The sequence below is a fragment of the Passer domesticus genome, chromosome 7 (genome assembly GCF_036417665.1).
Source record: "Passer domesticus isolate bPasDom1 chromosome 7, bPasDom1.hap1, whole genome shotgun sequence".
Classification (NCBI taxonomy): domain Eukaryota; kingdom Metazoa; phylum Chordata; class Aves; order Passeriformes; family Passeridae; genus Passer; species Passer domesticus.
In genome coordinates this window covers 57922843-57944794 of record NC_087480.1, presented here as the reverse complement: position 1 = coordinate 57944794, position 21952 = coordinate 57922843, and the positions used below count along the sequence as shown (strand labels likewise).

At 39.5% G+C, this 21952-nt stretch overlaps 1 protein-coding gene across 6 annotated transcripts in view; it reads left to right on the top strand.

Moving 5' to 3' along the window:
- The window catches only part of USP24 (ubiquitin specific peptidase 24), a 61398-nt gene that overhangs the window by 23158 nt on the left and 16288 nt on the right, over positions 1-21952 (top strand). For all 6 annotated transcript variants that reach the window (XR_010366585.1, XR_010366584.1, XM_064428965.1 and 3 more), the window contains exons 13-46: positions 511-618; positions 1070-1165; positions 1263-1424; positions 3266-3373; positions 3979-4128; positions 4762-4893; positions 5433-5544; positions 5757-5833; positions 6696-6836; positions 6991-7044; positions 7221-7336; positions 8022-8088; positions 8250-8360; positions 8740-8838; positions 8916-9086; positions 9687-9772; positions 9912-10005; positions 10267-10422; positions 12382-12479; positions 13204-13299; positions 13767-13995; positions 14851-15010; positions 15280-15435; positions 15969-16039; positions 16783-16943; positions 17355-17416; positions 17769-17960; positions 18205-18322; positions 19625-19769; positions 20487-20606; positions 20835-20960; positions 21159-21257; positions 21450-21532; positions 21743-21884. Coding sequence is in view for 4 of the 6 variants with exons in the window: in XM_064428965.1 (XP_064285035.1) it covers positions 511-618; positions 1070-1165; positions 1263-1424; positions 3266-3373; positions 3979-4128; positions 4762-4893; positions 5433-5544; positions 5757-5833; positions 6696-6836; positions 6991-7044; positions 7221-7336; positions 8022-8088; positions 8250-8360; positions 8740-8838; positions 8916-9086; positions 9687-9772; positions 9912-10005; positions 10267-10422; positions 12382-12479; positions 13204-13299; positions 13767-13995; positions 14851-15010; positions 15280-15435; positions 15969-16039; positions 16783-16943; positions 17355-17416; positions 17769-17960; positions 18205-18322; positions 19625-19769; positions 20487-20606; positions 20835-20960; positions 21159-21257; positions 21450-21532; positions 21743-21884 (4098 nt within the window). In the remaining 2 variants the exon portion in view is untranslated. The remainder of the gene's footprint in view (positions 1-510; positions 619-1069; positions 1166-1262; positions 1425-3265; positions 3374-3978; positions 4129-4761; positions 4894-5432; positions 5545-5756; positions 5834-6695; positions 6837-6990; positions 7045-7220; positions 7337-8021; positions 8089-8249; positions 8361-8739; positions 8839-8915; positions 9087-9686; positions 9773-9911; positions 10006-10266; positions 10423-12381; positions 12480-13203; positions 13300-13766; positions 13996-14850; positions 15011-15279; positions 15436-15968; positions 16040-16782; positions 16944-17354; positions 17417-17768; positions 17961-18204; positions 18323-19624; positions 19770-20486; positions 20607-20834; positions 20961-21158; positions 21258-21449; positions 21533-21742; positions 21885-21952) is intronic.

The following is a 21952-nucleotide window of genomic DNA, read 5'->3' as shown; positions in this document are numbered from 1 at the left end:
TCTGCAGTTTGTGTGGCATGGTAGCAAGTCTTTAATGCTTAGCAAAGTTGAAATGTGATTCTAGCTCCTTCACTTTTAGTCTTTAATAAAAAGCAATACTTCCTCCCCCTCTCTGTCTGTTGTTACCATGGTGCTCCCATGCATGTGGGAGGAGATTTTGTATTGCTCATTTTTGAGTAAAGCCTGGAAGAGTTTCAAAGATTCCACACCTCACACGTGAACCTCACCAAGCAATAGAAAAGGTGATGTTTGTACTGCTGCCACTGCAGCAGCTTGAAGCTTCTGTAATGATGGCAGACTTGCAGTTTCCTGCTTTAGAATTACTTCCAAAGACTTCTCAGCCAGGGAAATCAGGGGCACAGACAGTTTACTCTGAGCTTGTGTTTCTACCATGTCAAAAGCTGCTATTCTCACTCATTAATGTGAGTAGTAGGATAATGCTTACATGAAGGTTTTTCTCTGCCTTGTTTGGGTTGAAGTCCTACTTTCTTGTGTTTTCTTCCTTTTCAGTCAGGACAATCCTCCACTGTGATTGAGAACATACACACCATTATTGCTGCAGCTGCTGTGAAGTTTAGCTCTGATCAGCTCAATCATTTATTTGTTCTAATCCAAAAGGTAAGTTTTCACATGAATTTACATTCCTTAGGAAGAGAATTGATGAGATGTACTTGTGCATCCAGCCTACTGAAAAGCAAATACCTTGAATACATTTGTATTTTCTGTAAAAATGTAAAATTTTACTACTAACTTTTATGTTAACCCAGAAGCCTAATCTGCTACTGTATTGCTAATTGACTTGGATTTTAAGTACATTAGGTAGCCAGTCCTAAGGGACTTAAAGTGAGATTTTATTATTATATTTAATCCCTAATGGTATTTGAAAAAGAGCTGAGTAAATTAGTGCTGTAACTCCCAGCAACAGAAATAAGGAAATACTTATGGTGGAAACATACTTGTTTGTATTTTGATTTTCCTGCAGTTAAGCAATTGTGTGTTATACCTTTGTGTACACTTGAGATGTAACAACCTGCCAAGATGCTCTAACATTGATTTCTTTGCTGTGCAGAGCTGGGAGACAGAGAGTGACCGAGTGAGGCAGAAGCTGCTGAGCCTCATTGGGCGCATTGGCCGAGAAGCACGAGTGGAAACAACCACTGGCAAGGCAAGTGGATGGCTTTCCTTTGGATTTTTGATTTATTAAATGTAGAGTAGCCTCTGTACTTCCTAGGTCCTGACTATCCTTGCTCTTCTTCCTGCAGGTTCTGGAGGTACTTTGGGAGCTGGCTCATCTTCCAACGTTACCGTGTAGTCTTATCCAGCAGGCCTTGGAGGAGCACCTGACAATCCTCAGTGATGCTTATGCAGTGAAAGAGGCAATCAAAAGGAGCTACATCATCAAATGCATAGAGGATATTAAGAGGGTTGGTTTATTATTTTATCTTTTCCAAAATGAAATCTTATCTAGCCTCGATGTTGCCCTTTTCTTTCAAGATGCACAAATTGTGTGTCCCATCTGTAAGTTCTTACCTTGGGGAGTCCTCGAGAGGGGTAGGCTTTGTGTGAGCCACTTTGTTGATCATGAGACTCATAGTAAGTCTCTTGCCTTTGTTTTAAGCAAATTTTCAGCACAAGGAGTGATCAGTTTATGGGAAACTACCAGGATGGGCCCAAGGTTAGAATTTGCAAATGGAACCACTGTAAAGGTATGTCAGTATTTTAACTGTCCCTTTCATGTGAAAGCCTAGATTAGTTTATTTTGAGTAAAGCATGTGTTCTGGCATGACCATTAAGTCTCAAAATTCAAATGAATATTTCAGTCATAGTAGTTTTGTATTTTAGTAAAATACTTAACTCTTTTCCTGTAACATAAAGAAGCCATTCCAAAAGCTGCCTGTACTGTTTCCTGGCAGCAGCAGAGATGTGCATGGCTTAAAAGACTGCATATATTCTCTCCTGCACTGTTCACATAGCAGGCAGTTTTTCTTCAGGCCTGCAGGAATGCTCCTGTCTTCTTTTTTTTCAGCCTGAAGTATGCTGTAAATAAAGAAAAAGGCTTGTACTTAACTGTTCATTTCTTTAATGGTAAAACAGGTTTTGTCTGTGTTGCAGCATCTGTAGAGTATTTTAGATGTTTAGGAGGTATAGTATGTTGGTTCTTGATACTGATCACACTTCTCTGTGTGTGTGTGTGTGTTTGTGTTCATAAATATGAATTTGAAATCTTAGCTTCTCAATGTCTGTGAAAGTTGTAGGTTTTTTTTCTTTTGGATCTTCTCTTATGCTTTCCTAATCTCATTCCTTTTAATTATATTCTGGCAAGGTCTTTTACAGAGGTGCTGCAGTGGGAAACACTAACAAAAGCTGTGATTGTAAACTAGAAGGGATTGGGGTAAATATACAGCAGAGCTCTAAAATACACGGTGTTCTTATTTCCCTTCATTAGGGAAATGAAGACATAAACTGGGAGGGAATGTAATGTCAAGGCAGCTTCCTCCAATTTGTGAGAGAGTCTTCAGTGGAGAGCTCTGTTATGGTTAGGTTCCTTCAACCTCTCTGAGTGTGTAGGTGGTATTTGGGTGTTGTCAGTATTTAAACCAGGCATCACTTCTCTGAACAAGCAACCTCAGTACTGGTCTGTGTGGTCAAACTTTACAGAAAATGAAGCCTCCCAGAAAAGTGATGAGCAGTTCTAAAAATGAGGTAGGAGGGTTATTCTTTGTAGGATCTCTTTCAAAATGCAGCTTAAGTATCCTTTGCTTCCTATCAGGGAGCTGCTTGCAGCACCAATCAGAAATTTCTTGTCTCTTAAGCCTCACTAGTATTTGAAATGCTTTCTTCTGTTGCTCTTCCTTTAGCAGTAAGTAACGTCATTTGACTGGATTTGCCCTTTTAGACCTGTTTCATCTCCCTTAATTGGGGAAGGTGGTGGTTATCATCTCTCCCTGGTGCAACTGAGCTCTTTTTCGCCACTTAATTTGCATGTTCTCTAGCAAGGAGCTGGCACTTTGGGCTTCATCATAGGGATAGCAAAATGGCATATGTGTGTATCAAGGAACTTGTTGTAGAGAGTGAAGAAGAGCACTTTGAGTGTGTTTGAAAAGAGAGCAGGAACAAGTACCTGAAACCAGCAGAGGTGATAGCTGTTCTTTTGAAACAGCAGCCTTAACAGATATCATTAGGCTTCCAGAAGTCTGAGAGGAAGGTTAATCTGTTGTTGAGCACATACCACATGTGTAATTGTTTTTACCTTTCCTGCTACCAGTCGTCCCAGCACAATAATCCTCAGTTTGTGTGGGTGGTGCCAGCCCTGCGTCAGCTCCACGAAATCACGCGTTCATTCATTAAGCAAACTTACCAAAAACAAGACAAGGTAAGGCTCTATGCTGACAAGATTGTCGAAGCTTTTGTTCTGTCTGTGTATCTCAGCCAAACATGGAAGTTTGAATTTAGAAAAAAAAAATAGCTAATAAACAATTTAAAAAGTACTTCAGTGATGTAGCATAAACAAACTGTTGGAGTAGAGGTGCTGTGCTGTCCCTTTGAGTGTGTGTGTGTGTGTGTATGTATAAATCTGTTTGCTGTGTCAGGACTAATTTGTTTTATTCTCAGCTTTTTGTAGAATAATTAACAGGCATGTTTGTGTTAAGAAATGAACAATGGCTAATGTTTAGACCAACAGCTTTGTAATTGAATTGACATTGACTCTGGGAAAACAGACTAAACTACCAGCAATCATGTGTGCTGTAGAGTGGCTGTGTGGAGGTGTGGGACTTTGCAATCTGCTGCACTTGTGTTTCAGCACATGCTGAAAACACCAACATCAGGGGGGTTGGGTGTTTGCAAGGGGAACAGCTGACTCTGAGTGGGGGTACATGACTCCTCCTGGTGTCTGTAGAAGAGCAAATTGCTGTACGCACATCCCCGTTTAACTATCGTGTTAAAACCATCTTTCCTCTCTTTTATTTTATTGCCAAGAGCATTATTCAAGATTTAAAGAAAAACTTTGAAATAGTGAAGTTGGTGACAGGAAGCTTAATATCCTGTCACCGTTTGGCTGCATCTGTGGCAGGCCCAGGAGGGCTGGTGGGAGCAACACTGGTGGATGGCCGATACACTTACCGGGAGGTACTGGAATTCTTTCCCTTCTTGTTCCATTTTTGAAATTCACTGGTGAATAATTAGTTCTAGCTCTACTACTTATATATGAAGTTGTTGTACCATTGTTGTTATAGAGAAGAAAGCTGTGTAAACGTTACACAAAATTACAAAATTCCTTAGCAAAATCTCTACCTGGTAAAAAGTAGATCTCCCCATCCTAGGATCTGTTGTTGCCAAGCCTGTGCAGCTTCCAGCTTCTTCACCAGCTTCAGTTCCTGGTGGAGATGATACCCTTGAGTGTGTTGTGAAGCTCTTAATACCTGCAACAGATTTGCTAATTAGCACATAGAAGCCACACACACAAATAGCAGTTTGTTGCTAATCCTTTGATAATTATTTTTTCCACGCTAGTTTTGACTTAGTGTCAAATAATATCACCACCAGCAAAGTAAGAGCAAATCCAAGGAGACTTCAGTGTTTGTTTTCAGAAAGGTACCCACAAAGATTTAAAATAGAAATAAATCTCAAAAACAGTTTCAGTTTCCAGGCTTTTCAAAGTGTACTGCTGTTTGACAACTAAATTTGCAAAAAAAAAAATGCTCGGAGTACTTGTTTCATAAAGGAAAGTCTTAAGCTTGAATTTTGTTTCCTCTTTCTCAGTATTTGGAGGCACATCTAAAATTTTTGGCATTTTTTCTGCAAGAAGCCACCCTTTATTTGGGCTGGAATCGTGCCAGGGAGATCTGGGAATGCCTTGTAACTGGCCAAGATGTTTGTGAGTTGGATCGAGAGGTAAGAAAAACTTGAAAAGTTGGTTTCTGTGGTTGCAGAAGGAATTTTAATGATCATGGGCAGCATGTGTGTTTGTTGAGACATGTGGAGTGTGAGTAGCAAACACATACTAGTCATGCATTTTATGCTTTGTGTAGGCTGCAGCAGCCACTGTTAGGAGTTCACTCATGGCCAGGATGCTTTTTTAACATTGACAAACTTTTAACATTTTTTGTTAACAATTGACAAAATTTGACTGGAAGAGGGACATTGGCTGGGAGATGAGTTGAAGATGCTGGTTTGAAAAGGGGTACCTGGAGGTTGGTGCAGACACAAGGATACATTCATTATTTAGGTGAAAGATGACTGTCAGGTACCATAAAACTGCAATGCAGCCTCCATAACATGTGAGGTTACCAGCAGATGAGATTTTGAACCTCTTGCTGTAGATAAAACTTTTGCAAGATGAGTTACTGTGGTATCTGACATAGTTTGCTGTATAAAACTAAAATATTTGATGTGACAATGGGGTAAAAATTATGTCTGCCTTTCATTCACAGATGTGCTTTGAGTGGTTTACAAAAGGGCAGCATGATCTGGAGAGTGATGTGCAGCAACAGCTCTTCAAAGAGAAAATTCTTAAACTGGAATCATATGAAATTACTATGAATGGTAAGAAAAAATAGACCAGAAATTTGCTTCCTAAGCCTTCAAATCAAACATCTAACCAGTTCTACAAATCAGTGCAATAAAGGGGTCTATCATTTTGAGCTTTATTAGTTAAAGAGGGAAAAGTTCATCTCCTGTATTTGATAACTTTACTTTTTAAACAAAGAAACAAAGTCTGACCAGCTTAAAAAATCTGCACCATTTTTCACTTTCAGGTTTTAGTTTATTTAAGACATTCTTTGAAAATGTGAACCTGTGTGACCATCGACTGAAGAGGCAAGGAACTCAGCTGGTGAGTGTGCTCTGGCAACTTTGTTCCTGTGTCCTCTTAGGGACAGGAGGAGGTGAGACAAGGATTGGGTAGCAGCTGTTTGACATGGTCATGTTTGTATTAAGGTCCAGATTGTCCTTGTAGCATTAACATTGTTAAATTCTGAAGCTAAAATTTTGACAACTTCAGCAGTTAAAATTCAGCAATTGAAAGCTGGAAGCTGGTTTGTAGCTTGTAAAACTTTGCAGGAGGAAGGGCTGAACTATTTTTTTTAAATAATCATGGATTCTAGTGTGCAATTTTTTCTTCTCCCTAGCAGGGAGAGTCTTTTTTGAAATTATTTTTTGTTTTTCTTCTTTGCATGGGAGTTAGACTTAACATATTTAAATTCCAACCTACTATAATTTTTAACTCTGATCCTTCAGTGGTTTTGTTAAATTAATGGTTATATGTTAAGTAGTTTTGTGTAGGCATTTTAGATCTTTATCACAGAGAACTTACTTCAAATGCAGAATTTTTTGCCAAGTATCATAGCAGGTTTTGTGATGGTTTATTGTGTGGTTAGATACCATGTTGACTTTTTTGAAACTAATTCCATTCTAGATTAAATTTCTCCATGCTTTTAATTTTTTTAATTTTTCAGTTGGCTTGACTGAGATTGTTCTTTGGAACTTGTTTATCCATCAGTAAACAATTTTTTTTCTTGTATAAATACACAAATCTGCAGCAGTTGGTTTAACTTTGCACTATGCCAAAGTTTGGCAGCATGTTGGAAAATAAAATTTTTAAGTTTTAATGAAAATGTGCTTTTCCAACACTTTTGTCCCTGTGGTTCTTGTGTAAGAAATCCAGTCATGTTTCACTGTTGTTCTTCCTTGTGTAGAGCGTAGAAAAACTGGAGTTAATAGGAATGGATTTCATTTGGAAGATTGCAATGGAGTCACCAGATGAAGAAATTGCCAATGAAGCTATTCAACTGATAATAAATTACAGCTATATTAATCTAACTCCCAGATTGAAAAAGGTAGGCATATATTTGTACATAATTGTGCTTTGATATTCATAAAGTCTTGGTACTCTGCATGTTCAGCTGTGTGATTTGTTGGCTTCTGTCAGTTTATGAGTAGCTCCCATGATTTCAGTGTAAGTTCTAATTAATTTATACATTTTATCTTTAGGATTCAGTTTCACTGCACAAGAAGTTCATTGCTGATTGCTACACACGATTAGAGGTAAAGGACAAATTTTAATTATTCTCATGCCTACATCTTTTTGGTTCTGTTTCTTAGAATAAGAATACTTGTCTATGATAGTTCAATTTAATGAAAAAAATTCTTTCCACAAATATTTTTTGTCCTCTGAGCTTTCCAGGACATCCTGACTGTCTCTTGCTCTGCTCTTGTTGCAGGCAGCCAGCTCTGCGCTCGGCGGTCCAACATTAACACACGCTGTTACCAGAGCTACAAAAATGCTCACAGCAACTGCCATGCCTACAGTGGCAACATCAGTTCAGTCTCCTTACAGGTAGGCCAGTCTCTCAAGGAATAAATATGACAGTAGACATTTGCTCCCAGCTGCTTCCCACAAGATTTTGAGTGTTAATTAAAATTCTCAGTAGTTGGTAGTTGTACATTCTGGTGGTTCCTCAGCTGAATATTCCAACTGCTGTGCAATAGGAGTTCCAGAAATTTTTTTAAAAACTGTGTTTAAAAACAAAACAACAAGGAAACAAAGAAAACCAAAGCCAAGCAGACATTAAAAAACCTCAAAACAACGGGTCAAACCAAAAAAAAAACCCTACCTCAAGCCCCCCAAAACCAACCAACCAAAACAAAAAACCCCACAGGTTATTACCAGCCTATTAATCATGTAATATTTCTGAGGCAATGGGATTTAGGTGTGTTTCTTCTTAAATTAGGAGAGAAAAGGTTGTTTTTTTAACCTCGAGCTTAATTTAATCATACCTGAATATATGAGTAACTTAAATATAAGAGCATAGGGTGGGACCTTTAGAAACACCAATCTTCCTCTGAAGCTGGCAACATCTCAAGCAGTACAACATGAGCCTCTTTTCCTAGTTCATTTCTGCTGAATTAACTCCAAGTTTAAGGAGGTGCCTTCAAAACCAGACAATTCATGGTAGTTACCCGTGGGCGTTGGAAATGAATCTGCGAGACAAGTTACTCTTGTTTTCAATGTTTATCTTTAGGTCAACCAAACTTGTAATAATTGAGAGACTGCTGCTGTTGGCAGAGCGTTATGTGATAACAATAGAGGTAAGATGTGTAATTTCCTACTAGGCAAGGCTAAGAAAACAACTTCCAATTTTATTAAAAACCAGTAAAAGTTATTAAACATGCAATCCTAGTTACCCACCATCACAGAAATGTCTTTGTTTTCAAGAGTGATGTTCACTGTCATCCTTCTCTTCCTCTAGGACCTTTACTCTGTTCCCCGAACTATTCTACCTCATGGTGCCTCTTTCCATGGACATCTTTTAACCCTTAATGTTACATATGAGTCTACCAAAGATACCTTCACCATAGAGGTAGGTATGCCCAGCTGGTGTGTGCCATGGACTGTTGGTTATGTAGCCACTCTTGGTGGGTTTTATGCCTGGACTGAATAGAGTAAGATGGTTATAAAGATTCCAGTCAACTTGAAAATTCTTCTTGAAAATGTTAAAAATATGTATATAAAAGTGTTTGTGGATCAAATGTATTTTTGTCATTAAATTCCAGGATGGGAAAAATCAGTTTTTTGCTCACTGTGGGTGTTGGAGCATTTCTGTGCTGTCCTATCCTGACACTCTTATGAACAATACTTTTACCACCCCATGCAGGAAGACTCTTTCAGAAGATTTTAATTTTTCTTGGCATTTACTGCTCGAGCAGACTTACTGAAGCAGTGTTGTTTTAATTTCACAGGCTCATAGCAATGAAACTGTAGGAAGTGTCAGGTGGAAGATAGCAAAGATGTTGAATTCACCTGTGGAAAATATACAGATATTTGCCAATGACAGCCTGGTATGTTAACTACAAAGAATTCCCCTTCTTTATGATTGAGTCTTTTCTAGAACTAAACAATAAATATTTTCTTGCAGCTAACAGTAAACAAAGATCAGAAACTACTCCACCAGCTGGGCTTCTCTGATGAACAAATCCTTACAGTAAAAACATCAGGAAGTGGGACGCCATCAGGGAGCTCTGCAGATTCCTCAACCAGCTCCAGCAACAGCAGCAGTGTATTTAGTTCATCCTATGCAATGGAACAGGTACAGCAGAAAATGACCTGAAACCTTCCCTCAGATTTTTCCTGAAGCAGGGATAGATGAGGGAGAGAGTAGGAGCTCCAGTAAGATCTTCCTGTCTTTAGTAATCTGGTTTTGCTTTCAAGCTGCCATTGAACCAAATTATCTAAGCACACAACTGCCTTGTGCAAGGAGGTTGGGTTTTATAATCTGTGTTCTGTCACCTATGGTAGCCTGCTTGGTGTTTATTAATCTCTGGAGGGATTTTTAAACAAATAGGACCCATTTGATTTATTTTTGAGACTGTGTATTTGTTGAGGGTAGAGATTTCCACATTTTCACTACTAAAAAGTTGCAGTATGAAAGTAAACTAAGAAGTTCAACTGGCATGTTCAGAGCACTCTTGATCTGCTTTGTATTTTGCTTGTCATAACAGCTGACTTCAAAAATTGACTGTTGAAAGGGAAATGAAATTATGTAAATGTTGTCTCAGCCTAGAAAGTAGCTGGGGTTTCTGTGGGTCAGGTTGGCACCTGGGCCATTTGCTTCAGTGAAGAGCTCTGTTAAATTTACTTGTAACAGAGAAGTGAGAAAAAGACCTTTGTATTTCTGCTCAATTCTCAGGAGAAATCCCTCCCTGGAGTCGTCATGGCTCTCGTGTGTAATGTGTTTGATATGCTTTACCAGCTTGCCAACCTGGAGGAGCCAAGGTAAGCAGGTTAAATGGTTACTAAATGTTAAAGAATTGCTCCCAGTGCCCAGTTTGAATATTCCACTGTGTGCAGGCATCCACCAGGCCAGTGTGGCTGAGCCCTTGTTTTGTATATGTAACTTGTGATTTCTTTTCAGGATAACGCTGCGAGTGAGGAAACTTCTGCTCCTGATTCCCACTGACCCAGCTATTCAGGAGGCTCTTGATCAGCTTGATTCCCTGGGAAGGAAGGTATGGATTAAATAACTGATCATGGTGAGCTACACAAAGGATTTTACTGCCAGGTTCCTTAAATTCCTTGTCAGATTATTATACACAGAGGGTTTGAAACTACAGCAAAATAATGTTCATGTTAAGTCAGTGTTCATTACTGACTTATTTCCAAACAGCCAGAGATGAGAGGGTTATTACAGGGGTTGTAAGAAATGGATTCCCAATTACAGCAAAACAGAGGAGTCTCAAAATATTTCTTCTGTGGCTTTTTCCTCCTAGAAAACACTGCTTTCAGAATCCAGTTCTCAGTCCTCAAAATCCCCATCCTTGTCTTCAAAACACCAACATCAGCCCAGTGCCAGTTCAATACTAGAAAGCCTTTTCAGATCTTTTGCTCCAGGCATGTCCACATTCAGAGTGCTCTACAATTTAGAGGTAAGAAAACAAATTTGCTTTTTTCTGTGATTCTGGGCAGCAAGGGTTAAGTATTTCTAGGTTTTTTGGGCAGGAGTCCACTGTGACGGGGTCATTATGAAAACTGCAAATATTGTGACACAGTCTGCTTTTATGCATGTGGTAAATTTTACACAGAATGAAAGGGACAGAAAATTTCCTTTCAGAGACTTTACTGAGAAACCAGGCCCTTCTTTGTGTGATTTGCAAGGTGGAAGAAGTGTTCTACATTCTTCAGCCAAAATCGTGAAATACAGGGCCTGGATAGAGCCCTGTAAAGATCCTTTCCTAGAGTTCAGAGAATGGATTTTAAGAATTACAGGAGTTCAGCTGGTGTTGTTGGTAGGACACAGTAACCTGCACACTAAAACCTGGACAGTGTTTAGTTCTACTTGCAGGTCCTACTGTTTATAAGGACCCATGACAAATGTGATTTGAACAACTTGAGGTTGGAGGACCAATTGCCAACTGCTTCCAGAACATTAGACAAAATTATTCTCTTTCCTTCATGGTGTGTGCCAAGATTACTGTAGGAATTTTCTTGTGGTTGCTTCCCTTTAGGTTTCCACAGTCTAATGTTAGCTCTTCATCTTCCTACACTGTCATCACACTCCTTCCTTAGGATTCCCCCTTTTCTGTACAGCTGGAGTGAAAGATACATGATTATGTCTTTGGAATATGTTGACAAGTTCTACGACTCAAAGCAAATGGTTTAGGGTGTCTTGTTGAGCTGACAGGTTATATAGCAGTAGGATGGGACAGTTATCTGCTGCTTCTGTGCCAGAGAAAAGAATAAAAGCAAGTAATAAATTGCTTGCTTTTCTGGCAAGGGATGAGAAGTAATAAATTGGATTAGATTTATATGAGAGATTATATGAGTGGACTTGTTCCTCAACGCCAGTCAAGCCAATTGGAAGATGGTTTTTCTCAGGAAAAGGAATATGTGCTTTTCTATCCCCTCAGCTGGTTATCTGGTGAAAAGATGAAAACCACTCTGAGCTGCTTTCTGAAAAAAATGTGCACAGGAAATTTGCAGAACATATGAAAGAGATGAAAATTGAATGTTGCAGATGTCCAGGGCGTGATAAGATTTCATGCCTGGAACTGTGTAAAACATTCTTCTGATCTGTGAACCTGGAAGAGATGTATTTTGTTTGCAGCATTGTTGACTGTACATGCCAAGGAGACTTTTCAAGAAAGAGAATAATATCTGTGGGGGTTTTTGGGATTTTGGGAGGGCCCAGGGTTTATTTGGTTGATGGTTTTGGGATTTCTGTGGGGTTTTTTTTTGGTGGGTTGGTTTGTTTGGGTGTTGGGTTTTTTCAATGTCTTGATCTGAAACTAATTATAAACATGAATGTGACTGACCCACAGAGACCACAGACTTCCTTCTGGCTGTGTTTCTGAATGTACTTGCACTCTGAAATTTAGTGCTGATTTAAAACAGGAGGGATGATAGAGTGGTGATGTTCATAAAGCCTCTAGAATTACCTGAGCCATCTTTTACAAAGAAACACCAAAACAATAGTAGTACAATTATATTTCAGAAGGTGTGACTAATAAGTAAGCCATCTGTAGGATGTTCTGTGGGGAACTGTAAATTGAAAATCCAGAACCAGAAAGAATTTGGGCTTCTAAGAAGCACCAAGTGAACCAGAATATGACATTCCATGTACTTCATCCATTCCCTTAACATGTAAACTGCATTGAGAATAAAATGCTTTGATTCAGAATAAACATCTGTAGTTACTGTGGTTGTTCTAAATATTTGAGCTTTATTGAGTATATGAGATTTCTCTTACTGACTACAGTTTTGTGTAAGTGTATTAATTGCTTCATTTGTAGTGGATTTTTTTTCTGCTACACTTTTCAAACTTCAGCAGGTAAAGAACACTAAGAGGGGTGGTAGTTTACATCTGCTTATTTATTTTTTTATTGTAGGTGCTGAGCTCCAAGCTGATGCCAACTGCAGATGATGAAATGGCAAGAAACTGTGCCAAGTCTTTCTGTGAAAATTTCCTCAGAGCAGGAGGTTTGAGGTTAGATTTCAAAACCTTGACTCAATTTGTAGCACTCATTTAGTTAGCAGTTGTGTGGTTTCCTATTTCCATACTGTAGCACACTAATAATCCTGTCAGCTTCTTTTTCTGAGAAAAAAATCCACCCAAGGCTGTTTCACCACTGTCCAGTAGCTGTCATATTTAAGAGAGTACATGTTGTTAAACCTCAAAATCAAGTTAGGCACAAATAAGCTTGTGAAATGTAGTTTGTACTAAAGTAGTTGATACTTGGGTAGTTTGTGACAATTAAGTGTTTCAATTCAAATTTGCAAGAGTGTACATTGCACTCTACTCGTGTAGACACCAGTGGACATTTTAAGCAGTCAAAGTCTAGGCCATGCACGGGGAACCAAATTAAATTTGTAATTACAGTCTTGAAAATTCATTCTCTTCAGATAAGAGTTGAGGCACAGTGTGAGTGGTTTGGAAGACCTGACAATACTGATTGTTTGAGATTTCTCAAGTATTCTGTGCTCTTGTGTCCAGTTCTATCCATGACACTCCTCTGCCCAAGAGATCTTGAAGCATTTTCCAGCAGGAGCAGAAAGCTTCCATCTGTAGCTATAAAAGGAGAAAATGAGGGTGTTGGCCTCCAAGTCAGTTTGAACTGTGACTCAGCTGAATGGATAGGAGGAAGGAAAGATAGACATAAATTAATTGAAACATTTCCAAATGGAGTCTGTCTTATCGATTTGTTTTTAAGTTTGGTGGTGAATGTGATGCAGAGAGATTCCATCCCATCAGAGGTGGACTATGAAACAAGACAAGGAGTCTATTCCATCTGCCTGCAGCTTGCAAGGTATGTAATTGCTTCTCATTAGATAAAGTGCTGCTTTTTTGGCTTTTAGCATGCAGCTTTTAATATTTAAGATTAATTGGTACTTTGGGTTCTGTTTCATTCACTCTGCGAGCGTTCAAATACAAGCCTGATGTTTTTACTCTGTGCATGCAGGTTCTTGGTTGGGCAGACAGTGCCCATGATGTTTTTACTCTGTGCATGCAGGTTCTTGGTTGGGCAGACAGTGCCCATGATGTTTTTACTCTATGAATGCAGGTTCTTGCTGCTTGGGCAGACAGTGCTCATGATGTTTTTACGCTGTGCATGCAGGTTCTTGCTGCTTGGGCAGAACAGTGCCCATGATGTTTTTACTCTGCATGCAGGTTCTTGGTTGGGCAGACAATGCCCATGATGTTTTTACTCTATGAATGCAGGTTCTTGCTGCTTGGGCAGACAATGCCCATGATGTTTTTACTCTATGAATGCAGGTTCTTGCTGGTTGGGCAGACAATGCCCACTCTGCTGGATGAGGATTTCATCAAGGATGGGGTGGAGGCTCTGTCCTCGCGGCCCTTCCGCAACGTGAGCCGGCAGGCGAGCAGGCAGATGTCCATCTGTGGCACTCCTGAGAAGTCCTCCTACCGCCAGCTCTCCGTGTCTGACAGATCCTCCATCAGGGTAGAGGAAATCATCCCAGCTGCAAGAGTTGCCATACAAGTAAGGAAGTGTTGGATGGTTCTGATGTAGCAGTGTCATCTCCAATGACAGCTGCATAACTCTGAGATTTTTAATCAGTCTTTTAGTCAGGTTTTTGCCCTGGCTCCACTTAAAAGCCTCTGAAAATCTTGACCATCAGTGTATCTTACAGTCTTGATCTGAATTTTACCATATTCTCATAAATTATTTTGGCACTACAAAGGGAAGCAGTACCCCCAAAAGTGCTTACAAGATACAGATGTACACAGAAGTCTTACTGTGATTTATCTTCAGTCACACTTAACTCTTAAGATCTTACTCTTGTTAATTTTCTGTGAATTGAAAGGAGAAGGTTCCTGCTTCAACTTGTGGCTTTATAATCCAAGACACTTTGAATTAGAAAGAATTGGACATGCTTTTTCCAAATAGCTCATTAAAAATTCAATTTGCTTGATGGTATTGTGGAGAAAAAGGATTTTTTTTCCAGTACCTTATAAAATGTTGTTTGAAAACCCATTCAGTCCAGTTGAAAGAAACTTCATAGTTAATGTGACAAGTGTGCTGTGTTAGGTTGTTGGGCAGTGCTTCCCAAATGGATTGAACGATTGAAATCACCATGCCTGCCTGCAGATAGGTGGCAAGGGTATCTATCCTCGTGGGGAATTAAAAAATTAATTACTTCTCCTAAGATAGCAACACCAATCTCTCAATGGGAACAAAGAGACTCTTGAATCCTTGAACCTGTATAGAGAAGAAAGCAGAAAACAAATGTAAATGTCACTTCGACACGATCCAGAAGATACATTCCTCTCATCCCTGTGGTTAACAAGGATTGTTGAATATCACAGTAGTGACTGCTGTTTCTTGTTCCTCCAGACCATGGAGGTGAATGATTTCACCTCCACAGTGGCTTGTTTCATGCGCCTCTCGTGGGCTGCTGCTGCAGGACGCCTGGACCTCGTGGGAAGCAGTCAGCCCATCAAAGAGAGCAACACTCTCTTCCCTGCTGGGATTAGAAACAGACTTAGCAGCTCAGGTGGGTTAACTGTGTCTCTAAACCAGTCTAAAAGCATTTAGTTTAATCTTAACTGAGCACTTTGAAGCTGAATTCATTGGATATTCATCCTCTTGGGTCTCCCGCAGCTTGGGACATTATACAACTAAATTACAAAAAATCTAAGCAAATTTATGTATATTCATCAGGCATTCAGAGAAGTTTTTAAATTGCAGAGAACTGACCAAAAGCTGAAAACACCTGAGTAAAATTTAATGAATTACAGCATTTGTTCTTTTTTTTTAATGCAGGAAGTAACTGCAGTTCAGGAAGCGAAGGGGAGCCCACGGCGCTGCACGCTGGGATCTGTGTGAGGCAGCAGTCTGTGTCCACCAAAGATGCTCTCATTGCTGGGGAAGCCTTGTCTCTCTTAGTAACCTGCCTTCAGCTACGTAGTCAGCAGCTAGGTATGGGAAAAAATTGGATTATTCACTGTTTGGAGTATAAGCCAGGTGGGATGAGGCTTTGGGATACAGTCAAGTGAAAAAAAAAAAAGAGAAACTTGTAACTGAGATAGCTCAAGCTAAAAACACAACATTTCATTAAAAATTACAGGGATTTTTTTTCCAGGACTGAAATAAGGCATGTAGTGCTATGCTTCGGTGAAATGTTGTGGGAAAGCTGACTTGCTGCCAGAATATAAATATTTGCACTGCCTTTGAAGTCTGTAATTTTGTAAGTGCTGCTGTTTGCACAGCTCCTGTTCAGTATTTGAGTCTTTGTGTACAGGAAGTGTAAACACTGGTGGTGCAGGAAGGCAAGGAAAATGCTGTTATATCATGGTGGCAGCCACTGCAGAGGGAAGGAGATCAGGAAATAGCCTTTACTGCTTTTCAGTATTGATGCCCTCTAGGTCCTGTGGTATTTTAATGCAAGACTGTAACTGACTTATTTAAAAATATTATTTTTAATACAGTAGCCTGATACTCTTATGTTCCAGGATCTTTTTACAATTTGCCTTGTGTTGCTGATTTCATCATTGATATTTTGCTTGGATCACCAAGTGCTGAGGTGAGGGTCTTCCTCTAAAAATTTTCTAAAGCCTCCTTCTGAAATGTGCATGTTTTGATAATTTCCTATGGTCTGAACATAAAATTGTTTATTGCAAGTATTCCCACAGATTGATATTTGAATAAATAACCTTTGTATAATTGTTGGTAATTCCAGTATCTGGTGATGGTTTGATAGAAAATGCTGTAGTATTACATTTTCTAGGCTTGTTTCATCTATGAGATGCATGGGACTGTGCTGTGATTAGTCTGAAGAAAATAGTCACATTTTGGTGACACAAATTCTGTAAAACTAGTACTTTAGGGAAGGTTTCAAGTAACTCCGATTTGGGTAAAATTTGATGGATACTTCTGAAATTTTGAAAATTTATTCCATGTGTCAGAACCCTCCTAAAATTCATTCTTTTTGATTTAAGATTATCTTGGATATCCTAAAATATATTGACTTTTGTGCTTACTTCATTTCATCATGTGTCATCTATTTATTTTGCATGAAGTCATTGCATCTCACCCCTTTATCTGCATTTATAATTTGTGTTTATCAGAGGTTTTCACTCGGGGTTGAACAGGGTTTGTTACATTCCTAGAAACCCTGGCTGGTGGGTGCAGAGCTCATAGCCTGGTTTGCACCATTGCAATATCCTTTTTTTTTTCTGTTAGATTTCTAACTTAACAGGAGTGTGGGGATTTTTTACAACCTTTGAGGTAGTGCTGGTGTTTGCCAGTGACAATGATCTGTTGCAGATTCGTCGTGTTGCCTGTGACCAGCTGTACACCCTTAGCCAGACAGACACATCAGCTCACCCAGATGTACAAAAGCCAAACCAGTTCCTCCTGAGCGTTGTTCTTGGGGCCCAGCTGCCTCTTTGGTCACCAACCAGCATCATGAGAGGAATCAACCAGAGGTAAGGCACGTGTGAGTTTATCGAGGAAGAAAATCTGACACATTTTGAAATGAGCAGCACTGTGGGAGCTCTAGGAAAAAGGGATTAGCACTTGGCAAGTGTTGGAGGTAGACATGCTGCAATTTCTAGAGGAGTAACTGAGGAGTTAAAGCATGTTGTTGTTTTATTGTCAACTGATAACTAACTAGAATTGCTATGAGGTGAGGGAAGAAATGAGGATTAAATATGATTCCTAACATTCAGAAGTAGCTCTTGGGAAGGAATATTTATTTAAAGCTGCAGCATGCAGAAGCACACCTAGATGGTGATGCTGCTTTGAGTTTGATGGACAGAGCACACAGACTTTAAAGACAGCTGGTTAGAGAAAATTTGATTTTAAGGAAACCTTTCTTCTATTTCTGTCTGTTTCAGACTTTTGTCCCAGTGTACAGAATATTTTGACCTGAGATGTCAATTACTGGATGACCTGACATGTAAGTATGTGCAGACAGCTGATTCCTTCATTCTGATGGCAGCTTCCAAGCTGTAGAAAAGATGCAGAATTGCCTGAAGAAGGGTGTTACTACACCTTGAGCTCAGAGGGACCTGCCAGTGTGCTGACTGTCCTGTGCTAGTGCCTGGCATGGTCTGTTCTTGGCATTGGGTAGCTGCAGGGCAGCTCATTCCTTCTGGAAAGTGAACTGAGCTCCCTGGTGGAAGGTTTACTTGGTACACATGGGGGCAAAACTAGACCATTACCAAACTGTTTGAAATTCTTTGTGTTTATATTCTGCATTTCCAAAGCTGCTAATTTTTACTGTATTCCTTTTTTTATTTTCTTTGCAGCATCAGAAATGGAGCAGCTGAAGATAAGCCCAGCTGCCATGTTAGAAGATGAGATCACTTGGCTGGACAATTTCGAGCCCAACCGCACGGCCGAGTGTGAGACTAGTGAGGCTGATAACATCCTCTTAGCAGGACACCTGAGGCTCATCAAGACTCTCCTTTCACTCTGTGGGGCAGAGAAGGAAATGGTTGGTGAGTATTCCTCTTTAAATTGGCTGAACTGCAGTGAATTCTGCATTAACACGTGACTAGACAGTCATGTGAAGACATCAGTACAAGTGATACAGAGCTATGAGGACTGGTTATAGCAGTGCCTTTAATATTTGATAAAACATTTGTTGATGTAGTGCTATGAAGTGGTTTTGTTGTTATCAAACACCTTTTTGGCATTTGCAGCGATAATGTAGGTATTTAACAGTAGATTGCTGTGTTTCAGGTTCATCTTTGATTAAGCCATTGTTGGATGATTTCCTGTTCCGAGCATCCAGGATTATTCTGAACAGCCATTCCCCAGCAGGCAGTGCTGCAATCAGTCAGCAAGACTTCCACCCAAAGTAAAATCTCTTTTTTTTTTTTATGTTGAGTTTTGTCTTGAATGACATGAATGCAAATGTCAGTATTAAATTCTACAGACAGCAGGATTAATACCAGTTGTGGAGCATTTCTCCAGTTTTCTACACTTCCTACATAAATGCCCAAAACAGCATTTTATACATTTTTGTGTGATCCAATATCCTTGCATTTCTGTACTTCAAAGTCTGTGCTTTGTTAGATCAATGAACTTCAGGCATAACTGGGTGCTGATTTCATAAATCCAAAGAATATTCCTTTAGCTTGTTACTGCTTGGGAAGTTGGCTAAATTGGAGCATGAGCAGGAAATTAACTTCCCATGCTCATTGTAAAAGAGAATCTCAGAAGTTCCACTACTTTCTTTTTCCCTTCTCCCTACCTATTTTGTAAAAAAACTAACACAAAGCAAGTCTCCTTGCACCTGAGAAAGCTGATAGAGCCCAGAATAGATCAACTGGAGGAAAGAGTGGGCTTTTTCCTTCCTGTCACAGCTGTTATGGCCACACAATATCTGAAGGGGTGGGTGTAAATTAGCTCATGTGGATTTCTGAGCTAATGCAGCTGGATTGTTTGTGTTGCACTGAGTAGTTGGTGTTAGATCAGGCAAATCCTCACTGCCTTTCCCCAACCCCACAAGAAGGTTCCAGTGGAGCATTTAACAACCCCTGAAATGAATGGGACTTGATCCACCTTAGTGGCTCCAGCTTTGCTCCATTGCAGTTCATCCCAAGCATGCTCTTCTGTTTGCCTCGAGTAAATAAAGCCTTTGGCCTTCAGAAGAAAGGGCTGCTGTACTGAATGACTACTGAAAAGAGCTGGGTTGGGAGGGTTTTTGGTCTAGCTCAGGTCTAAGCTCATCTCTTGTAGCAAGGATGTTGTCTGGTCTAGCTCTTCCAAGTTTTCCTCCCTGTAAAAAAATCATTTTGTCTCCATCAGTGTTACATGATGGAATATCTGTCTGTCCTCAGACATGCAACCAGTTCTGTCTTCTTTTAGAGCACCTCCTTTTCCTTGCTACTGAATGTTAGCAAGTGTATCCATGTCAGTAAGGGAGGCTGGTTGAAGGAGTATTCCTCTTGCTACTCTTCTCATTGGATTCTTCCCCATTCTCCTACCCCAAGAAAGAAAAAAAAAAATAGCACTCTGCAGTCCCTCAGGAGTGTTTAATGACTCAAAGTGTTCTTTAGAACATTAATTGTTGCCTGTTCTGAGTAATACAGCTTTCTGGAATTAGAAATAATTGAGTCATCTAGCCAGTAGACCTCAGCTGTGGTTTTCTTTCCAGGTGCAGCACAGCAGACAGCAGATTAGCTGCTTATGAGGTGCTGGTAATGCTGGCTGATAGCTCACCCTCCAATCTCCAGCTGATTACAAAGGAGCTGCTTTCCATGCACCACCAGTGTGACCCTGCGCTCACCAAGGAGTTTGATGTAAGCAAGAAGCTTTTTTTTGTTTGTGTTAGCATGGTTTGGAGTGCTGGGCATGGTTTACTTTGTTGCTTCATTCATGAGATTTCCATGGTCTTCAGTTTAAAATGCCACAATGCAGCTAAGGGGAAATGCAGATACATTTGATCTTCCTCAGAAGATACTCCAGTGTGTCTTTGTCTGTTATTATCTGAGTATCACAAGTAAGAATTTGTGATATTTCCTAAATGTCACAGATTTTATTTATTATTACATTTTAGGCCATTAAATATTAACATGTTGCACAGTGTTGTGCAACGTGTTAAATATTTAAATGACTGAATACAGTGATCTTGCAGTTTTTCAGAATTTATATTCCTGGTTTTCCATTAAATTGTTCTTAAGAGCTCACATACAAGGGAGTGTGGTTTTAAACTGAAAGAGAGTAGTTTTAGGTTGTATATCAGGAAGAAACTCTTTCCTGTGAGGGTGGGAAGGTCCTGGCACAGGTTGTCCAGAGAAGCTGTGGCTGCCCCATCCCTGGAGGTGTCCAAGGCCAGGCTGGATGGGATAGTGGAAGGTGTCCTTGCCATGGCAGGAGTGGAGCTGGATTAAGGTCCCTTCCACCTCAAACCATGCTGTGATTCTACAATACAAAGGTGGTTATAAAATCTATAGAATGTTGTTGGAGTCTCATGTTTTTTATAAGTTATTTGGACAAAATTGTGTTTGTCATTCTAGTACCTTCCACCTGTGGACAGTCGCTCCATTTCTGGATTTGTGGGACTGAAGAATGGTGGTGCTACTTGTTACATGAATGCTGTTTTCCAGCAGCTGTACATGCAGCCTGGTCTCCCAGAGGTAATTAGTTCAGCATCCAATAAAATCCTCTTTCTGGAATTACTTTCACTTGAACCACTTCATCTTAGCACCATTTGTAAACAAATTGTAAAATGAAAAGTCAACTGTGTGTGTATAAATATGCACAATAGATACATAAATTTTAAGTTGTAGTGCTGTGGGCCATGACAGCTTATAGTAATGATTTTTCCAAAAACCAGTCTAATAAGGTTATTTGTTTCCTTCCAGGCCTTGCTTTCCATTGATGATGATACTGACAATCCTGATGACAATGTGTTCTATCAAGTTCAATCTCTTTTTGGTCATTTGATGGAAAGCAAGCTACAGTATTATGTACCTGAGAACTTTTGGAAGGTATTGTATCCTTTTGTTTAGAATATAAAGCTTTTCTACTTAAAAAGTAATGATTTATTCAGCCTTTTTCAATTGCAGAATTTATAAAGTGAGCTCTAATTAAAAAAAAAACCAAACATGTGAAAAATATATTTATATTCTTAGTGCTATGTATCTATGAAACAACCATCTTTTAACGTATACTTACATTTTGTATAGATTTTCAAGATGTGGAATAAGGAACTTTATGTTAGAGAGCAACAGGATGCTTATGAGTTCTTCACCAGTCTTATAGATCAAATGGATGAGTACCTCAAGGTAAAAACCTCAGCAATTTCGTTTTTGATTCCTTTTTTCTCTTTTTGCTTTGATCTTTATTAAAGAAGGCAGAGAGCCATTTAGCTTATTTTATAATCTGCACAGTATTCAAGAGTTTAAAATTCCTATTGATTTCTTGGTCTTCCACCCTGCAATATATCCAACTGATGTCTAACTTTACACCTCCAACAGAAAATAGGAAGAGACCAAATATTTAAGAATACTTTCCAAGGAATCTTCTCTGATCAGAAGATCTGCAAGGACTGTCCTCACAGGTAATGTCACATTGAGTGCATCAGTTACCAAGTTACGTGCTCCCAGAACTATTAAAATATGTAGGTCAAAGTAGCACTGGAAAGTAGATAAATGCCCCTGTGAGCATCACAGCTTTGATAGCTGTGGGGCCAATGCAATATTCTTTCCTAAACATCTGTCTTGTTCCTACCAGTTGGGTAAATCCTAATCTGTTTTCTTCTTCAATTTAGGTATGAGCGTGAGGAAGCCTTCATGGCTCTCAACCTTGGTGTGACTTCATGTCAAAGCCTGGAAATATCACTGGATCAGTTTGTTAGAGGAGAAGTTCTGGAAGGAAGCAATGCATACTACTGTGAAAAGTGCAAAGAAAAGGTATTGATTCTTCATTTTTGTGAAAGAAGATTCATGTGCAGTTTGACATTTTCTAAGCATTACATGAT